This window comes from Daucus carota, chromosome 6 (genome assembly GCF_001625215.2).
Source record: "Daucus carota subsp. sativus chromosome 6, DH1 v3.0, whole genome shotgun sequence".
Classification (NCBI taxonomy): domain Eukaryota; kingdom Viridiplantae; phylum Streptophyta; class Magnoliopsida; order Apiales; family Apiaceae; genus Daucus; species Daucus carota.
In genome coordinates this window covers 27,289,324-27,309,319 of record NC_030386.2, presented here as the reverse complement: position 1 = coordinate 27,309,319, position 19,996 = coordinate 27,289,324, and the positions used below count along the sequence as shown (strand labels likewise).

At 40.3% G+C, this 19,996-nt stretch overlaps 3 protein-coding genes across 3 annotated transcripts; 1 reads left to right on the top strand and 2 right to left on the bottom strand.

Moving 5' to 3' along the window:
* Positions 1–368: 368 nt before the first annotated feature.
* On the top strand, positions 369–5,320 carry LOC108226911 (uncharacterized). Its single transcript, XM_017401907.2, has 7 exons — positions 369–1,278; positions 1,610–2,220; positions 2,303–3,562; positions 3,708–3,976; positions 4,062–4,542; positions 4,610–4,768; positions 4,854–5,320. The coding sequence occupies exons 1-7, from the start codon at positions 1,116–1,118 to the stop codon at positions 5,151–5,153; spliced, it is 3,243 nt and encodes a 1,080-aa protein (XP_017257396.2). The 5' UTR covers positions 369–1,115; the 3' UTR covers positions 5,154–5,320.
* Positions 5,321–6,856: 1,536 nt separating this feature from the next.
* Positions 6,857–7,380, bottom strand: LOC135146970 (putative lipid-transfer protein DIR1). The gene has a single exon (XM_064079001.1). The coding sequence runs from the start codon at positions 7,263–7,265 to the stop codon at positions 6,963–6,965; it is 303 nt and encodes a 100-aa protein (XP_063935071.1). The 5' UTR covers positions 7,266–7,380; the 3' UTR covers positions 6,857–6,962.
* A 2,997-nt stretch (positions 7,381–10,377) lies between these two features.
* LOC108226582 (NAC domain-containing protein 83) lies at positions 10,378–11,521 on the bottom strand. The gene is made up of 3 exons (XM_017401562.2): positions 11,254–11,521; positions 10,907–11,172; positions 10,378–10,813 (listed from the first exon to the last, which is right to left on the bottom strand). Exons 1-3 carry the CDS (start codon positions 11,435–11,437, stop codon positions 10,604–10,606), a joined length of 660 nt encoding a protein of 219 aa, XP_017257051.1. The 5' UTR covers positions 11,438–11,521; the 3' UTR covers positions 10,378–10,603.
* Between the last annotated feature and the right edge of the window lie 8,475 nt (positions 11,522–19,996).

Below are 19,996 nucleotides of genomic sequence, written 5' to 3'. Positions count from 1 at the left end.
TACAGCTGGTTTGCATGCCATTAGGCTGTCCAAGGAGACATTGCATATCGATTGAGCATCGACTAGTAGGCCACTGCTTGCAGTGCCAATGAAAAGCATCAAAGCCAGGACTAACCAGGACTGCATATTTGTTTCTCACAGGTTTAGTATCTCGCGAAGGAGAGTTCTTGATCGTGTAGTGGAAGGGGGGATTGGTCCGAGGCCTTGATGAAGAACAGGTGAGATTATAAAGGGTGCAGAAATGTTGATTTGTGTGCCCGTGAGAGTGCAGTAGACAACTACAACATGCTAAAAGCCAAGATGGTTTCACGGGTTTGGGTTCTGTAGCCGAAATTAAGCGCTTATAGAAATGGTACACAGTCACAAACAGTTACAAGTCACACCAAAGGGACACCCGTCACATCCCATCCCTCACATGACATATATAGTTTTGTTCAAGGGGTCTCAGGTCCGCGTCTCACAGCCTTGTTTCAGGGGTCTGCAGTCCGCCTCTCACAACCTTTTGGTTACAAAGGGAGCAAATAACTGTGGGGAAAAGGTCACGATTTGATGTTTAGTTTACGGATTTTCTAGTGTGTGTCCATGAGCATACACGAACAACCACTTTTTCATAAGATAGTGGATTTCTATTGACTCTCATCTCATTAATAATGATGGCCCCATAGCTTGTACAAAAATCTCCTCCAATCAAAATCTTCCAACTAACTAAAAGTACTTTGTTAGTGTGTGCTCATGGCCGCACACTAATAATGCACACTAAAAAGACTCTTTAATTTAAGAGTAATTGACAGTTTGCAACCCTTAACTTAAGTGCCTTTTTCGATTTGGTTACTTATTTATAATCTTGGCACTATGCAACCCATATCTTATAAATTTTAACCAACCTGCAACCCGCTGTCGAACTCCCGTTGAAAGTTAACAGTCAACCTCGTTTGACTGTTATGTTTAATAGCTTTAGAATAAAACAGTTGAGTCTCGAGAAGACGCAACCATTTCTCCCCGCCCAACATCATCTCCAAATTCCCCCCTTTTTCTCTATCGACTGATTGAAGCAACAAACCCTAGCTGTTGATCGAGTGATCGAGTGAGAGTAAAACGACTGTTGATTCAACACAATGAGAGGTAGATTGAGGATAGATGGTCGCGTTTTTGGAGAGAACCCTAGCTGGCTTGAAGTTCCAGTTGAGTTCTGGAGCAAGCGACTGCCCGCTGGTAGTGATGCGCCGGTGATTCCAGAGCCTATTCTTGCTCCTGGCGACGAAACCCCAAAATATGGAGGTACATCATCTCCCAAATTCCCCCTTTTTCCTCCTTTGTATATGCATGCTTTGTGTTCAGTGATTTCCTTGTATGATTCATGTGGATATGCCCGTAATTGATAGTATATTACTCTAGGATTTATGTGTTCAGAGTTCTAATTGTTTACTGTATAGTTCAATCTAGTTGGGTTTATATAGTGTGGTGCTTTTTATAGTATGTGGTGGTCCCTTTATGCTTATATATTGTCTGAATTGAAGGAGCAAGCATTTTTTTACTCAATCTGTTATCACGTGCATCCTAAAGTGTCCTTTTTTAACATATTTTTACCTATATGTATGTTCAAAAACAGAGGATTCAAGATATTTTACTATTAAAGTGCATTATGGTGGGAGGTTTGATGACAATCTTGATAGTTATGTTGGAGGTGAAATTAGGTATTTTGATATGTGTGAAGTTGTGGATTTTCGTCTAATTGATATGGAGTCTATGCTGACAGAGCTGGGGTTAGTGTTAGGAGAATTTTGCCTTTGGTTTTGTATTCCTGATACAGAGTTGTCGAAGGGGATTATGCCAATTGTCAGTGATGAGGAAGTGGAATCAATTAGTGTTTTCACTGCATATTCTAGATGCTTGAACATATATACCACAGATGAGCCACTTGATGAAGTTGTAGGTGATGGTTGGGATAACTTTTCATTAACTCAATTAGCCGAGGATCAAAGGATTGAGAGGATAGAAGAAATGAGAGAGGAGGTAGGATATGTAGGTGAGCCTGCTGGTGGGGATAAAGGGGTAAATCCATCTAAGAAAAAAGAAGAAGAGCTGAGTTGGGAAGGTGACTCTTCAAACCTGGATTCTAGTGACAGTGAAGTAGAGAAAGTCCCACCAAAAAGGAGGAGAATACCCCCACCTAATCCACCCTACAGGACAAGGAAAAGAGGAAGATATTCAATGTTGAGGGTATGTACACATGTAAATTTTCATATGTAAACTGTAATTTTCATATGTAAAAGTGTATGACCTGTGTATCATTTTTTTTCAGGGACTGTTCAAAAATACAGAGGACACTCCAGTCATCATTACTGATGAGGATGGTCCTCCTGAAAGCCAACCAAGTCAGGTTGAAGAAAAACATGAGAATTCAAAGTCAATGAAAGGGAAGACAGTGAAGAAGAAGACAGTGGCAAGGAAAAAAGCTAAGAGAGGCAGTGAAAAACAACAGAGCACTGAAGAAAAAAATGTGGCTAATGAAGATGCTGGAAACAATGAAGATCATGTGGCTAATGAAGATGCTGAAACCACTAAAGATGATGATCATGTGGCTGCAGGCATGCTTTTTGCAAATGGAGCAGTATTCAGAGCTGCAGTGAGGAAACATGCCATAGTCCAACAAAGGCCTATCCGGTTGAAGAAGAATTTTAAAAACATTATAAAATGGGTTTGCAGTGAGGGTTGTCAATGGAGGTGCTATGGTATCAAGCAGCAAAGGACAGAGAACATACAAATTAAGACACTGATTAACAGACATACTTGCAATCCTACATGGGTGCAGAAATGTATTAATTCCACCTGGATTGCAAAGGAATATGAGGACGAAATCCGATTGAACCCAGAATGGCCAACACAAGCATTTCATGCCAGAGTTGTTAATGACTTGAAATGTCAAGTTTCATTGTCTATGGTGTACAGAGCACTGAAGAAGGCTAGGGATAATATCCTTGGAAATCATGAGATGGAGTATGCAAAAATCTTTGCATATGCAAATGAAATCAAAAGACAAATGCCATCCTCCACAGTGAAGATTATGACTGAGCAAGCTGAAGAAGGTGGAACCTGTACAAGGTTTAAAAGATTCTATGTTTGCCTAGGTCCACTAAAGGAAGGGTTCTTAGATGGCTGCAGACCAATCATTGGATTAGATGGATGCCATTTAAAGGGTCCGTTAGGAGGAATTTTGCTGACTGCTGTTGGTACAGACCCGAATGATGGGATGTATCCAATTTGTTGGGCCCAGGTTGAAGCAGAAAACAACGATAGCTGGGAATGGTTTATCAGATTGCTTAAAGAGGACCTTCACATGGAGAATCCAGGATCTTACACCTTCATCTGTGATAGACAGAAGGGTTTAGTTAGGGCTCTTGAAACTGAGGTCCCTGAAGCAGAGCATCGCTTTTGCGTAATGCATCTCTACAAGAATCTGTGGAAAGAACATAAAGGAATTGGAGTTAGAAGGCTCCTCTGGTCTGCTGCTAGGTCAACAACCCCTTACCATTTCAACCAAAATATGGAGGCTCTTAAGAAGGTATTAAATCATAATTTAATCAGCACATAATATTAGCACACAAATAATATTAGCACACACATAATATTAGCACACACATAATATTAGCACACACATATATTGATTCACATAATTTCACATAATTTCAATTGATGCATATTATCAGTTAGCACCAAGGGCTTACGACTGGTTAGCAGCCAAGCCAAAGTCACAGTGGAGTAGATCAGCTTTTAGAGATATTTGCAAGAGTGACATGTTCGTTAATAACAACTGTGAAGTTTTCAACAATGCAATCAACAAGTTTAGAGGTATGGGGATTGTTACAATGTTCATTGGAATTCAAAATACATGTATGGAGAGGATCTGCAAGAGGCTGACAAAAATGGACAAGAGGGACACTATCTTCTGCACAAAACCTCTTAAGAAGTTGCACAAGTAACTACTTTACTACTTCTGTTGTTTAAATTTTATGTTATATGCTACTTGGACTAATTACTATTACTTAAAAATCTTGAACCAGATCTATGGAATTGGCTGCAAATGCAAGGCCAACTTGGAATGGAGGCCACAAATTTCTTGTGACCATGAGTGATGGAGGCCATCAAATTGTGGTGGACCTGCAGAATCGATCCTGTGCTTGTAAAAAGTGGCAATTAACAGGTATTCCATGTTTTCACTCATGTTCATGCATATTCTTTTTAAAAGAAAATCCACTGGACTATATGCATGAATGCCACAAGAAAGAATACTATCTGAGGGTATACGGCCACATTCTTGAACCTTTAAATGGGGAGGAATTTTGGGAGGAAACATTTGAAACTCCAATATTACCTCCAAAAACAAGAACAGCTCCTGGTAGGCCGAAAAAGAAGCGAGACAAAAAATCTGATATAGTTCAGACAAGGGAGAACAACCCAAGTATGCTCAAGAGGACTGGAACCTCTCTCAAATGCAGTTATTGCTCAGAATGGGGGCACAATGCAAGAACTTGCCAGACAAAGGTACTAATTATATTTGAAATTATTTTAGGTGTTATGCCATGTTTCTAATTTAATTTGAAATCTGCAGAAAATTGATGAAGAAAAGAAGAGGAAAGAAGATGGGGGAGAGGAAGGAGCTGGATCCTCAAGGGCTGCTAACATTAAAAAGTGCAGTGTATGCCAACAAGAGGGGCATAATAAAAAAACATGCACTGCTAAAGAAGCTGGAACCTCAGTTGCAGAAAAGGTACATTCATGTTATACTATTTGCTTTGATATATAAGCACTTACTTACATTGTTTTTGAGTAACCAAACTGTTTTTGTTTCACAGAAAACAGATCCAAACCAAGCTGGGAGCACTGCAAACAAAAGAAAAGACTCCAAAGCTGTAGTACAACCACCAGCAGAGGCATCAAAACAACCAACTGCCGCCAACAAAGTCCAGAGAACAGCTGAGGTTGTAAATACAACCAGTCATGGAGGGATCTTCAGAAAATTTAAGCCACCAGCTCAGTCATCTTCTAGACAGTGCTTGGGAGTTGAGCCAATACCAGGGCAGAAGTACACATCTTTAAAGAATTTGCAAGATGCTGGTAAGAAGAAGCAGAAGGAATTGCTGAAGAAAAACTAGGAGCTGCAGATGATGTGTTGTGAGACTTTCTTATAATTATTGTTTTGTGCTTGCTGGGATTTTATTTTTGGAAGGTTGGCACACCAACCTTACCCTTTAACATTGATTCATCTGTAACTGTGGCTGAGATTTTATTTTCTGATGTTAATGCTCCAACTACATTGCTGCAAATGTGATGGTATTATATCTTTCATTGTTGAGTTACAACTGCTGGGTTAGATAGTGAAATTCCATTTTTAGCCTTGCATTTTAACGTCTCCCGTTAGTACTTTAACGGGAGTTGGAGCGTGGGTTGCAGGTTGCTTAAAAATTATAAGCTTTGGGTTGCATAGTGCCAAGATTATAAATAAGTAACCAAATCGAAAAAGGCACTTAAGTTAAGGGTTGCAAACTGTCAATTACTCTTAATTTAACCACAAAAGTACACATAAAGGCACATATGCACAACTTAGAAAAATTTATCAAAGAAGAGATCTAAATGCACGAAAAAAAAAACGACACCATCTATACTGTATTAGTATAAATGCCAAGATTATGCACTTGCCGCCATTACAGAATACTTAAAAAAAAAATTAATTTTTAATATATTTTTTAATTTTTTTTTCTTTGAATAAAAGTTTGATATTTAAGTTTTTATTAAAAGAAAATTTCAAAAAAAAATATTATGAAACTATGTTTTATAGGAGGTTTAAAATGCGTGCAAACAGTGTACGTAAAGGGGAGGGAGGGAGTACGTTAAAGAGTCTCCAAAGTGCTAATCAAATTAAACATTGTTAAAATTTCTTAAAATTTGCTGATTAATAAATTGACTTGTTATCGACCAAATCACAGGGTCTCTAAATGATAAACTCTATTAATTTTGTATTTTGATAATCAAAGAATTTTTATTCGAGAGTGAAGTGTAGACTTTGGTATTTGTAATTGTTTAAGATTCTAGTTCATTAAATTATGAGATGAGATTTAGTAAGGGGCCGTTTGGTTCGCTTCGGGGAAACGGAATGAAATCTAGAAAGGAAAACACAGATAAAGGAAAGGAATGATCCTGAATTGTTTTACCTGTTTGGTTTTGTTGCAGAAACGGAATGAAAATTTGTGCGATTAATTTTATATTCGATTTTCTTAATATTATATAATTTCAAAAGAGTTAAATGTATTCATATCTATAACAAGATAATTTATTTACAGTCTAATAAATTAATATAATTTATTTAAACATACTATTAATTTTTTAAATAAATTAACATGTGAATTATGTCACAATTATATTTAATTTAAAAAACTAAATTAAAAATTATTTTTAATTCTTAAAAATACTTTATATGATAATCTTTTATTTTAATTGTTTAAAATATGAATTATAACTCAAAATAGAAAAAATGTGAGGAAAGGGAATCCAAATACCTAATTGGGGGTGGGGAATGAGTTATGAGCAATATGAGGTAAACACACTGCTAAAAAAAGGAAAGGGAATGATGATTTTTACCAAACAAACACGTACAAAGGGAATCAATCAAACAAACACGTACAAAGGGAATCAATCAGGCTAATTACCTTATCTTTCCCTTTCTGAATACTCCTAACCAAACGGCCCCTAAGCGTATTTGAGAGCAAAGTTGATTATCAAATTTTGTTAGTTTATTTGAGAGTGAAGTTTATTCTGATATTCGAAACTAGTTTATTCTGTATTAAGTGAAGAATAAAAATTAAAACAAATAAACTTGTTATTAATACTAAATTGACGAGGAAAGTGGAGACATAATCTAGTAGAAGCAGAAGCAGCTAATCGCATTCAAATTTCACTAGTGAATTCTAGCACTTTGGGGCGTTACGAATCCGGCACTTGGCTGGAAGCTGCACAGCAAGTTCCGGGTCGATCCCGAGAGCAGGCAACATGGTGGAGTTCTTGTAGGAACACAAGCATTTCATATCAGCATGCGATATGGCAGTGCAGCATGGCTTTGAAGGTGCTGTGGGGTGTGGCTGAGTTACAGCTGGTTTGCATGCCACTAGACTGTCCACGGAGACATTGCATATCGATTGAGCGTCGACTAGTAGGCCACTGCTTGCAGCGCCAATCAACAACATCAAAGCCAGGACTAACCAGGATTTCATATTTGTTTCTCACAGGTTTGATATTTCGCGAAGGAGACTTGGGGGATTGGCCTTGATGAAGAATAGGTGAGATTATAAGGGTGCAGAAATGTTGATTTGTGTGCCCGTGAGAGTGCAGTAGACAACTACAACATGCTAAAAGCCAATATGGGTTCACGGGTTTGGGTTATGAAGCCGAAATTAAGCGCTTATAGAAATGGTACAGTCACAAACAGTTACAAGTCACACCAAAGGGACACCCGTCACATCCCATCCCTCACATGACAAGTATATTTTTGTTCTGAGGGGTCTCAGGTCCGCGTCTCGCAGCCTTGTTTCAGGGGTCTGCGGTCCGCCTCTCACAACCTCTCGGTTACAAAGGGAGCAATAGGGGGAAAGTGTTTTAATTTACGGATTTTATAGTGTGTGCCCATGAGCATACACTAACAACCACTTTTTCATTTACAGCTCTCATCCCATTAATAATGATGGCTCCTTGCTTGTACAAAAATCTCCTCCGGTCAAAATCTTTCACCTAACTAAAAGTAGTTGTTAGTGTGTGCTCATGGCCGCACACTAGAAAGACTCTTTAATTAAACCACAAAAGTATGCATAAAAGCACATATGCACAACTTAGAAAAATTGTCAAAGAAGAGATCTAAATGCACAAAAAAAAACACCACCACCTATACTGTATTAGTATAAACGCCAAGATTATGCACTTGCCACAATTACAGAATACCTAAAAAAATTGATACAATGATACAATTTTTATAGAACAAAAATTATGGCATTAGGAATTGCAGATAAGGAAGTTTATCGTGCACCCTTAGACGCTGAATTAGGAACTTGTCGACATTGACACACATGGAATGAGAGGTCTGACATGAAGGTGAGAGCCAGTGAGGTCGGCCAAGAATGACTTCCTAGAAACCATTTATAAGAATTGTTACATTCATTTTTTTTATGAATGTAACTATGATGGTATTTAGGCAAGTCATCCTTGGCTTACCAAACATGAATGGCTCTGTATCTTCATACAAGACCACTCTTCCCCTTTCGAATTCTTCCTTAATTCACACTACAGTATTTGCTTTGGTTGTGATCTTGTTTGGACTAAGCAGCTTCCTTTATATAGGAAGCCCTGGAGAGTTCTTTCTTCTTTTCGACGGATTAGATTCTCAACTTGAAAGCAAAAGAAGAGAATTATAGGAACCATATCTGTTTTCTCGACAGCTACCAATTGTCAACACACACCATTTCATAGAATATATTCTATCCTTACTTATTGAGGATATTAGAATGTCAAAACTTTATTGGTTTGAACATCACAATACAGAATTTCGTTTTCTTATTAGGCCATGGTCAATTGTTCTATTCTAAACTTCTTCAGATATAAAGTATAATCAGAATAGCTTTCTACTTCTCTGATTAGCATGTTATCTATTCACATGCATCTGGATTGATGGGAGAATTTATTGTTGAGCACGTGTTTTATTCGTGATGGTACAAGTTGAGCAGTGGCACAGAATCTTCATATAAATAAAATGTCAACTCTTTATAATTATGATATTCTTATACATATATAAACTTTTACTGAAATTTGCAAGTTCATTGATCTATATTCATGCTTATTAGTGCTATAAAATATCTTGATCAGAACGGGATTATGCAAATTTCGCTGGCTACATGTTACTGCGATCTTTTTCATATTTGTTGTATGCTGATTATGTTACCTTATGGCCTATGATTAATTTGAGACAAAACAAGTGAAATGCATCGGGAACTAATGCCTTTCCAGTACCTCCTTCCGGCAATATAATCCACTCTGAGCCAAGTCATATCGGTCTGAGACATACAAAGAGCTTCTCTTTTGGACTTGATGCAACTTAGTTCAATTTTTTCAGTAATTTTTGGCTGATTTCTAACATTATTTCATAAGTTAATGTAAGTACTGGTAATCAAAAGTCTTTAAGTGGAAACAAAAGATGCCTGCTTACCTTATTATCTTCTTATCTGCGCCTGGTCTTTAATTTAAGTATGTCATATTCTCTGTTCTCATGCTTGTCTTTCTCAGTGTAAGTTAAAAACATCAACAAGAAACTGTGTTCTGTGATTGATAAGAACAAAGCATTTTTTTTGTATAACAAAGAGTCAATTCAGACCGTCAGTACTTGAAGGAGAAACGATATGCACCTGCGTTAAAGTTCATACTGATAGGATACGATGTTTATCCTTGTCACGAAGGAGCCTTATATGCATGGCAACCTTAAATGTTTTACGTTGTTATATGCAAATATGCAATTATTATGCACTTCTTTACTCTAAAATTTTTCACTGACAAATTACTTTAGTTGAATAAAATACCTCTCAGAGTAGAAAGTCACAGTTAATTACTTGAAAAACTGTTGATGAAACATCGACTAACTACGTACTGGATGGATTAAATCAGTGGTGTTTAGTTGACATGTACCAGCTGCATTTGACGTCATTGCTCCGTGCATTCTTAGTGCACGCAGGTAATATCTTTACTGTTAGAAGCTAGCATCTTCAACTAATATGTCAAACTGGCACAGGATGTAAAGTTCATGTTTGAGATTAGCCACAAATATTACTTCAGACACTGATAACAAAAAGTTGAATAGAAGAGGAGCAAGTATTAGGATATGTAGACTCCCTGTCCCACCTTTCCATCTTGAATGCAGATTATATGTGTACCGTAAGGACATAGAATCTGTGAAGTTACCAGTTCTGAGTTGAACTCGAGACTTTTGCCAACACTTAGCTCTGATATCATGTTAAGTTACCATGTTAAGTTACCATTTCTCCAAGGATGACGAGGATCATACTGTATCAGATCCTACCTATATCCGGAGAGGCTAAGATCTTTGGTTTGTAAATACATGTAAGGGAATCAAACACTTAGCTGAGTGGATATAGTTAATTAAACACTCAACTGTTTTAAAATATACACGTATGACAAACTTGACCTATATTTTTTCTTTCGTATCATCTTTTGAATAGGTTCACACCGGTATGATTCAGATTTTACCCATAAATGTCACTGTCGAATCTAAGGAGCTAATGGAATCTGAAACACATTCTGCAGAACTAAAAAACCAAACATGATAAGTCTTACAAATCAAGTTTATTTCTTTCAAAACATCTTACATATATTTAATTGCTGTCTCGCTTTGAGTTTCAGCTTCTTCACAACTCAGTTCATTTGTAAGCTCTACACATGCATGTAGTGAAAATGATCTTTAAAGAAATAGATGAAAATTTCTAACATCAAATTTACAAATAAAATGCTTGTGGAGTTGGCTTTAATTTGATGGAGGAACGTACGTAGAAACGAGCTACATATTGTAGGCAGTACTAGTTTCTTCATGATCTGATTCATATGAGGAGCCCTGCTGGTCTGCCATTACACTTGAACCCATACAGAATGAGGTAGAAGAAGAGGTACAATAACTCGATTCATCGTAACACAGAGAGCCTGCCATTGCATCATCATTCTTTGAAAAAATGTGACACAGAACCCAATCACCCATTTGCTTCATACAATTCTGCAGATTTAAACAAAATTAATGTGGGAAAATAGTGAATGCATATCTATTACAAGCCAGATGCATAGTCATCATAGATATCAGTGTGTTTACCTGATTGTTTAGTGATTGAAGTAGCCGATATTCGTGCATGATCCAGTTGCTTCTGGAGGAATGAGGATGCTTCCCTCTGTAGAAAACCAGTGTCTTCCTCATTCCCATTATAGGTTGCTTAATATTCCTCCTTGTAGGGAACGTTATATGTTTGTCGAGTCCTGTGGCTTTCCAGTAGCCACTTGCACTTGCTCTGTTACTTCTGTTCCCATTCCTGTACTTATCTTCTCTCTTGCTAAAGAAGTACTTGTCCTCCTCCACATCACCTATAGACATTACAATCTTTTATACTACACGTAGCGACATATTGAAAGATACCACGAGTTACTATGTAAAATGCAACAAACCTGGCAAGGTCCAAGGATCATAATTGAAGATATTCTCAATGTCAGGAATGACTGAAGCAGGCAAAGGCGAGGACGTTACTCTACGTGCCAAGTACTGAAACACAATCTCCTCATCTGTAGGCTGAAACCGGAAACCTGGAGGCAAATTAACCGCCCCATCTTTAACAAAATTCAGCTTGTCCATCTTACCAGAACTTGATTACTAGATCACTTTGCTAGAAGAAAGAAGCTCAGTACAGAACTGATGAAGAATGAAGCAAGTTCAGCCTTTATATAGCATGTGTTTTCCGTTTCATGCATGCAATAATAATTTCCCTCTTCGAAGCAATTTAATATGCAGGATCCACGTATGAAAAGACAGAAGTTCTCAAACTTCATTGCTACTAAATCTTTTACTTTGTTTCTTTAATTTAATAATAATCTTCAGATTCCAACAGTGAGTGCTTGCTTTGGTCACTTTAAAGCATACTGAACTTTTAGATCATGTACAGTCACTGGCTTTTCTAACATGTCTGATTCTGCTACATTGCTCAGTATTAAAGATTATTGGTTTCTGATAAAGCATTAAGGAAACATGTCCCTCATATGCAGCTCTCTTTTTTCATTTCAGTTATTTAAATTCACCTAATTCCCTGTATGCAGGCCTCTCAGTCCACAGACATTGCTAAAGTTTCATGCAGTGTGCAAGTTTCGATTCCTTACCATATAAGTAAAGTCCTCGACGTTCTATTTATGATCAAGATAATCCGCAAATAAGATTAACAGGTCCTACTTCTTCCGTACTTCAATTGATAATCAGATAATCAAACTGAAGATAATATAATTACAGTCGCGAATTCTGTCATATATGAAAATAAAAATACCGCTCCTAGGCCAAAGTGATCGGATTCAGTATGGATGTGGATCCTGGATCGTATAGTAGGATTTTTCTGAAATTTTTGAATTCGACATTAGAATGTCTGTCTGCAGGCTTAACAATACACAGGTTTTTTGATTTCATATAAAAAAACAGTAGGTTTTGTTCTGATAGAACTAGCTAGTGATCACTTTGTGTATCAGGTGGATAAATGACATAGAAAGTTAATTGCTCCACCTAAACTTCCACCAACAAGATGAGATTATTGACTAGAATATCAGCGGATCCTGCCTTTTTATATGTTAATTTTGAACAGTTTGGCCTTCGATGTTTGTATCGAAAAATGAAATTAAAAGCTCTGCTTTAATTTAAAAGCAACACAGCGTTGATTAGAAGAGAAAAAGAAGGTGATAATCGATTTGAATTGAACAGGTGCTTTCCTTCGTTGAGAAGATGTTACTTTGTGTTGCTGCTGCTGTTCTTTAAAGTAATCGAGAGATATAAAGTCAGCTCCATTCAAGAAAAGCACCGCAGCTTATTTAATTCTCTTCTGCTTTTCCTTGCATAATTTGGTTGACATAACGTACTTCTTTCAATTGTACACCGTTATGATCACTTTTCATTAACGGATAGTGTAAATTTTTAGGTCTGTAGCATAGAGAAAACTTCTATGACGTGCATGCTGAGTAATGTTTTAGATGAGCCGGTTATTTAACGCGGTATTAGAGCCCGGTTTAGGAGGAGACTCGGGATTGTAGTGTTATAGCCAAATTTGGCTAGGTCCTTGTTGGGCCAAGTATGTACTTAGTTTAACTAAGTAAGACATGAATTGGGCTAAGAGTCCTATATAAAGGAAGGACGCGTCCTCCTGCTTATAAAGTGAGGACGCGACCGACCCTTGGTGTTGCTTGAAAAGGACGCGTCCTCCGAGTCACAAGGAGGGACGCCTTACTTGAGAGTGTTGATGGAGAGACGCGACCGACCTCCGTCCACCCACGTCCTGTAATATGTGGAGGAGGGCACGCCCTCTTCGGAGGTGACCGAGGGGCGCGTCCCTTGTAAGAAGTTGACAATGAGATGAAGACCAAGGGCGTGCCTTTAACGGGGTGTCCTCGCCTCCCCGGGGGCGCGACCTCATGTTAAAGAAGGACCTGTCTGATGTGTTGTAAGAAGGCTCTTCTTATGAGAGAGTGTACATTCGCTGAGACAACCCTTCCGAGGGAGACGAAGACCGTCCCTCCGGGGATAGGAAGACCTACCCCTCCGGGGGGATATGACGACCCCTCCGGGGGATACGACGACTCTTCCGAGGTGTTGTAGCCGTTTTTGTATATCATGTGGAGGGGAGGACGCGCCCTCCCCAGACATGGCCCGGGAGGTGTGGTCTCTTGTCCAGTAAGGAGGATTGAAGACAAGATAAGGGAAGGACGCGCCCTCCCCAGACATGGCCCGGGAGGTGCGGTCTCTTGTCCAGTAAACAGGGATGAAGACGGGAATTGGGAAGGACACGTCCTCCCTATCAGGGCGCGTCCTTTGACTCAAACGAGGCATAGTTATGAAATACATGATGAGAGAGAGAGGATGAGTGAGTCTCCGTGACGACCCTTCCGAGGGATATGAAGACTAGTTACCAAGCTCATTTGGTAGTTACCAAGCTCATTTGGTAGTTATCAGGCTCATCTGATAGTTCCCGGGCTCATCCGGGCATGATCTACAATCCTCAATCCTGCTATCTGCCGAGTTAACCCTCGTGTGGGGGCTTGAGGTGATCATGGCTCTTGAAGGCCCTCCGGGGTAACACGAAGGCCGATCATATGTCTGGATCCTGTATTCTGGTGAGTTAGCCCTCATCGGGGGATTGAGACGATCGTGTAATTCGGCTCCTTGTCTACCTTGTTTGAAGATGAAGACCTCACCGAGAGGTGAGGACATGTCCCTGCACCTCGAGGGGTTAGCCATGGCTCTCCCAGATAACTTCTCCATAAGAGTCGTGGTAGATGCTATCTCTCGTAGTGGAGATATCGTTGAATCCGTGATCTATTTGGATTAGGAGTCTGGGGTAGTCATACTCAAGACTAATTCTAACAGGAGTAGGATTCTCCAAGATGGGCCTTCGGCCTATCTCCGACCTTATCGCCAAGAGGCCTAGTCCTGATCAAACTAGGACTCTTGGTCCAATAGAACTACGTATGGCTTGATCCCCTATAAATAGGGGTACGTAGGCACATTGGGGGATCATGAGTTGAGAGCACGTGAGACCAACTCAAAACCCTAATCTCAGCCACCCCCTAAAACAAACAACCACCACTCTCCGGCGACCAAAACCACCGTCACGGATCTTGATTCCGGCCATGAACCTCATCTTTGTTGATTACCAAATTCCTCTATCAACAAATTGGCGCTAGAAGGAGGGGCTATTCAAGATCTTCATCTTAGGAGGAAGAGATGTCACACGACGGAGATTCGCACGTAGAGGAGGAGCGTTTTCCGGCAGGGCGATGGCTAGAGCACAAAAGAGGAGGAGACCTTCATCTACTTTTTCAGGAAAAGGACGATATCTCCATCGGGAGTTTGAAGGAGGACGATCATCAACGAAATTCTAGGAGGTAACCTAATTTGCGATCAGGGTTTTCTGGACCGGGAAGTCAGCGAAGGATGTGATTTTCGGAGACCTGACACCTACGAAGAGGGTACGCCTCCCCCGGACAGAGTACGCCTCCCCCGGACAGAGTACACCTCCCCCGGACAGGGTACACCTCCCCCTGACAGGGTACGCCTCCAAGTGATGTGGTGCTCGACTACCACCGTGAGGAACGAATTCCCTAACACCTCCGAAGAAGGCGCACCTCCGGGTAAGATTCTCACAATGCTTTCGCATGTTATTGCTAACAAGTCTGTTGTGGTTTGAGTCTTTACGAGAAGGAGATCGCCTCCCTGGAAGCCTCAACGGTTCTCTGAAGGGGCGCGCCCTCCCCAGAGCAAGTAATTTGAGGTTCGCGAGAGGCGCATGTTGAAGGCCTGACCACATGTGATGATATGAACGGGAAAGTTACGAAGGGCGAGCTATTGAGATGGAACCTAGCTCGAAAAGTCGTAAGGATGCGCGCCTTCCCCTGACCGGGCGCGCCCTCAGGTAAATACTAAACTCCCTCAGTATTTGGTTCCCTAAGACTACTACATGTGTAAATTCACAGGTAATATGGTGTTACCTTTAAGAGGAGTACACCTCTTCTCCATGAGGAGTAGTCGCACTTTCCTCCAACAAGGCGCGCCCTCCCGAAGAGACAAACATACTCAGGAAAGAGCTCACTAGTCTTGAAGAGGTCACGTCCCTCCCTAGGGCGCGCCCTCTCGGAAGTACTCATCACTTGAGGAAGCGCATGAAGGCGCGCCCCCAGGATAATAAGGTTGAGGAGGAATATGCTTCAAAGACGCACCTCCTCCTAGTTGGACGCACCCCGAGTTTCAAAGTCACGTTTCCAGGGTTGATAATTTGGGAGGACGCGTCTTCCCCCAACAGGGCGCGTCGTGAGGTAACACTGACCATCAGTATTAAGTCGTATACATGATAAAGTGCAGGTCAAGTCCAACATGCTAAAGGAGCTGTCCATCTTGATGAGGGCGCGCCCTCCGTTCTACAGGAACGTAGCATGATACCTGCAAGGTCTTTGATCAAGGTACACTTAAGGCCTTTCAAAGGTTACCAAATTATCCATGACCAGCTCTGGGTACTATGAATTTTAACCATCCATGATACGCTCTGGATGTCATCCACGATCTACTCTGGATGCTATGATTATTTACATATCCATGATACGCTCCGGATACTATATTTGCGCATCCATGATACGCTCTGGACATTATACTTGCGCATCCATGATACGCTCTGGATCTTACATATCCATGATATGCTCTGGATAACATTTTATACTATTCATTCCCCATTGATCTATGAGCTCTGGGACCTGTGCGATGCACCGGAGTTATGAAAACCACGATAAGATTCGTGATGCCCCATATGGGAAGATGTATGGACTGGGGAGTGGTCCTCTTGATTTTCTTAAGCAAGTGATTCACGCGTGAAAAAGTAAAGCTGCGCCAAAGGCCGCGCCCTCTACTTAATCCTTGGAAAAGATCAAAAGAGCCCACATTACAAGTAAGGCTGCGCCCTCTGCTTATACAGTCCTTGAAAGAAAAGAAATATTGCAAGGCAGCGCCATCAGCCGCGCCCTCTGCTTAGGCAATTCTTTAACAAAAAGAATTAAAAGGGGTCATGTTATAACAAGGCAGCGCCACTCTGTAAGTCGCGCCTTATATTTACTATTCCCAGGTACCATGGACACACTAAGGCTAAAAAAAAAAAAACCCACAAACCTTCGCACAGCGAGGGCGCGCCCTTCTTTTGTTGAAGTTCATTGGCGCGAATGTTATGGTTGAATGTGTCCTTTGGAAGGAATAAGCGAAGCTGCGCCACTGTCAACAACAGATAGGCCGCGCCCCCTGTTTTCTTTTGTCTACATAAAGATTGCTTATTATTTATGAACACATCAAGAAGACGCGACAGCCTCATGCTTAGCAACTTTGCTAAATGATCAAAGACACCGACATTATATACATGCAAGGCTTGTGCACAGCCTGCATCTTGGAATGTCGAGGAATAGAAGTGGCTTACGTCACGCCTCTATGGGCGGACGCCCTCTCGGAAGAGGATGTGTGGTATGGAGTAAAAATTTCCCTGATATCTCCAATATCAAGAAAATTTGGGGAGTACTTGTTATAGCCAAATTTGGCTAGGTCCTTGTTGGGCCAAGTATGTACTTAGTTTAACTAAGTAAGACATGAATTGGGCTAAGAGTCCTATATAAAGGAAGGACGCGTCCTCCTGCTTATAAAGTGAGGACGCGACCGACCCTTGGTGTTGCTTGAAAAGGACGCGTCCTCCGAGTCACAAGGAGGGACGCCTTACTTGAGAGTGTTGATGGAGAGACGCGACCGACCTCCGTCCACCCACGTCCTGTAATATGTGGAGGAGGGCACGCCCTCTTCGGAGGTGACCGAGGGGCGCGTCCCTTGTAAGAAGTTGACAATGAGATGAAGACCAAGGGCGTGCCTTTAACGGGGTGTCCTCGCCTCCCCGGGGGCGCGACCTCATGTTAAAGAAGGACCTGTCTGATGTGTTGTAAGAAGGCTCTTCTTATGAGAGAGTGTACATTCGCTGAGACAACCCTTCCGAGGGAGACGAAGACCGTCCCTCCGGGGATAGGAAGACCTACCCCTCCGGGGGGATATGACGACCCCTCCGGGGGATACGACGACTCTTCCGAGGTGTTGTAGCCGTTTTTGTATATCATGTGGAGGGGAGGACGCGCCCTCCCCAGACATGGCCCGGGAGGTGTGGTCTCTTGTCCAGTAAGGAGGATTGAAGACAAGATAAGGGAAGGACGCGCCCTCCCCAGACATGGCCCGGGAGGTGCGGTCTCTTGTCCAGTAAACAGGGATGAAGACGGGAATTGGGAAGGACACGTCCTCCCTATCAGGGCGCGTCCTTTGACTCAAACGAGGCATAGTTATGAAATACATGATGAGAGAGAGAGGATGAGTGAGTCTCCGTGACGACCCTTCCGAGGGATATGAAGACTAGTTACCAAGCTCATTTGGTAGTTACCAAGCTCATTTGGTAGTTATCAGGCTCATCTGATAGTTCCCGGGCTCATCCGGGCATGATCTACAATCCTCAATCCTGCTATCTGCCGAGTTAACCCTCGTGTGGGGGCTTGAGGTGATCATGGCTCTTGAAGGCCCTCCGGGGTAACACGAAGGCCGATCATATGTCTGGATCCTGTATTCTGGTGAGTTAGCCCTCATCGGGGGATTGAGACGATCGTGTAATTCGGCTCCTTGTCTACCTTGTTTGAAGATGAAGACCTCACCGAGAGGTGAGGACATGTCCCTGCACCTCGAGGGGTTAGCCATGGCTCTCCCAGATAACTTCTCCATAAGAGTCGTGGTAGATGCTATCTCTCGTAGTGGAGATATCGTTGAATCCGTGATCTATTTGGATTAGGAGTCTGGGGTAGTCATACTCAAGACTAATTCTAACAGGAGTAGGATTCTCCAAGATGGGCCTTCGGCCTATCTCCGACCTTATCGCCAAGAGGCCTAGTCCTGATCAAACTAGGACTCTTGGTCCAATAGAACTACGTATGGCTTGATCCCCTATAAATAGGGGTACGTAGGCACATTGGGGGATCATGAGTTGAGAGCACGTGAGACCAACTCAAAACCCTAATCTCAGCCACCCCCTAAAACAAACAACCACCACTCTCCGGCGACCAAAACCACCGTCACGGATCTTGATTCCGGCCATGAACCTCATCTTTGTTGATTACCAAATTCCTCTATCAACATGTAGCACCAGCAGATGTGTTCGAATATACTTGGAGATGGGAGATCGGGCTATTTTACTTGAACTGAAAATATATGTACGAGAAAAAAATGAAATTCCTTGTTGGCAACGATACTGGCATATTATAGCAGATTGAAATGTTGCTGTGAGTGTTAGATACTGGATGAATGCAGATGGTTTCTTACAAGGTCGGGTTACAGATGGTAGATGTTGGATCTTCATGTCCCGGGCTATTACAAAATTAGCCTGTTAGAACTTAGAACATACAAAGTCAAAATCCACATAAAAACTAGTTGAATAATGAGGCAAAATAGATCGGCAATATATATGAGAGAAAAGCGTCATGTGTCATAATTTTATAAATAATTTCTAAAATACAAAACTTGGAGTAATGACCTAATATATCATTTATTAATATGCATTTTCAGAAAAAAAAAATTCTAAATCAAATTACGTTTAGATTTGAAAATCACTGCGAAACGTAACATGATCTAGCGATTTAGATGTAAAACATTACATGTTCATAGCGTTCATCTTTCAAAACACTAAATTGTGTAACGTTAAAAAGTGAAAGGGAATAAACACAGCGGAAAGTGATTATTATTTATGATGAGACTAGTGTTTTTGCCCGCGCTCCGCGCACGATCTTCAAATTTTTATTGAATTTTGTTATTATTATTTCACAAATACATTTAATAAATAATTATATTTGAATTTTCAAATAAAGTATAAAGTAGGAAGAAAAAAATTATATTAGACATAACTCTCTTATATTTAAGTTTATTATATATCAAGAAAATTCAAGTGAAATTATATGTCAAACAATATTAAACTAAAATTATATATCAAACAAAACATTATGTTAATAAGAACATCAAAATTATACGTCAAATCGAATAAATAGATTTGAATGACTATCCACTATAATGATAGTTATACTACATTTTTGTTTCATGAGATATTGGGCAGTCACAATTCTACCCGACCCGAGTCTAACTCGTACCGAGCGGATTGTGTTTTACCAAACCCAAATTATAGGGTTTCGGATAAAAATTTGTTTTCAAATCCGAATAATTTTCGGGCCAGGATAGGGTTTGATTCGAACCCGACCTGAAAACCCGGAACTCATTTCGAACTCGAACCCGAATATATATATATACATACATACATACATACATACATACATACATACATACATACATACATATATACATAATATCTTTTAAAATATATTTATTATTTACTATATAATAAAATTAAAACAAAATTAAGATATTTATATTTAATATTTTATATATATTTAATATTATTTGTTGAATAAATAATAATTACTCGTGTAATATCCTTCAAGTTCAGGTTTAAGATTCCTAAAATTTTCAAGTTTGGGTTCAATTTTGGTATTTGCGAAACCAATTTCGACCGACCCGATTGCTATCTGTAACAGTGATACATATCTACTATGATCAAGGTGACCTACATAA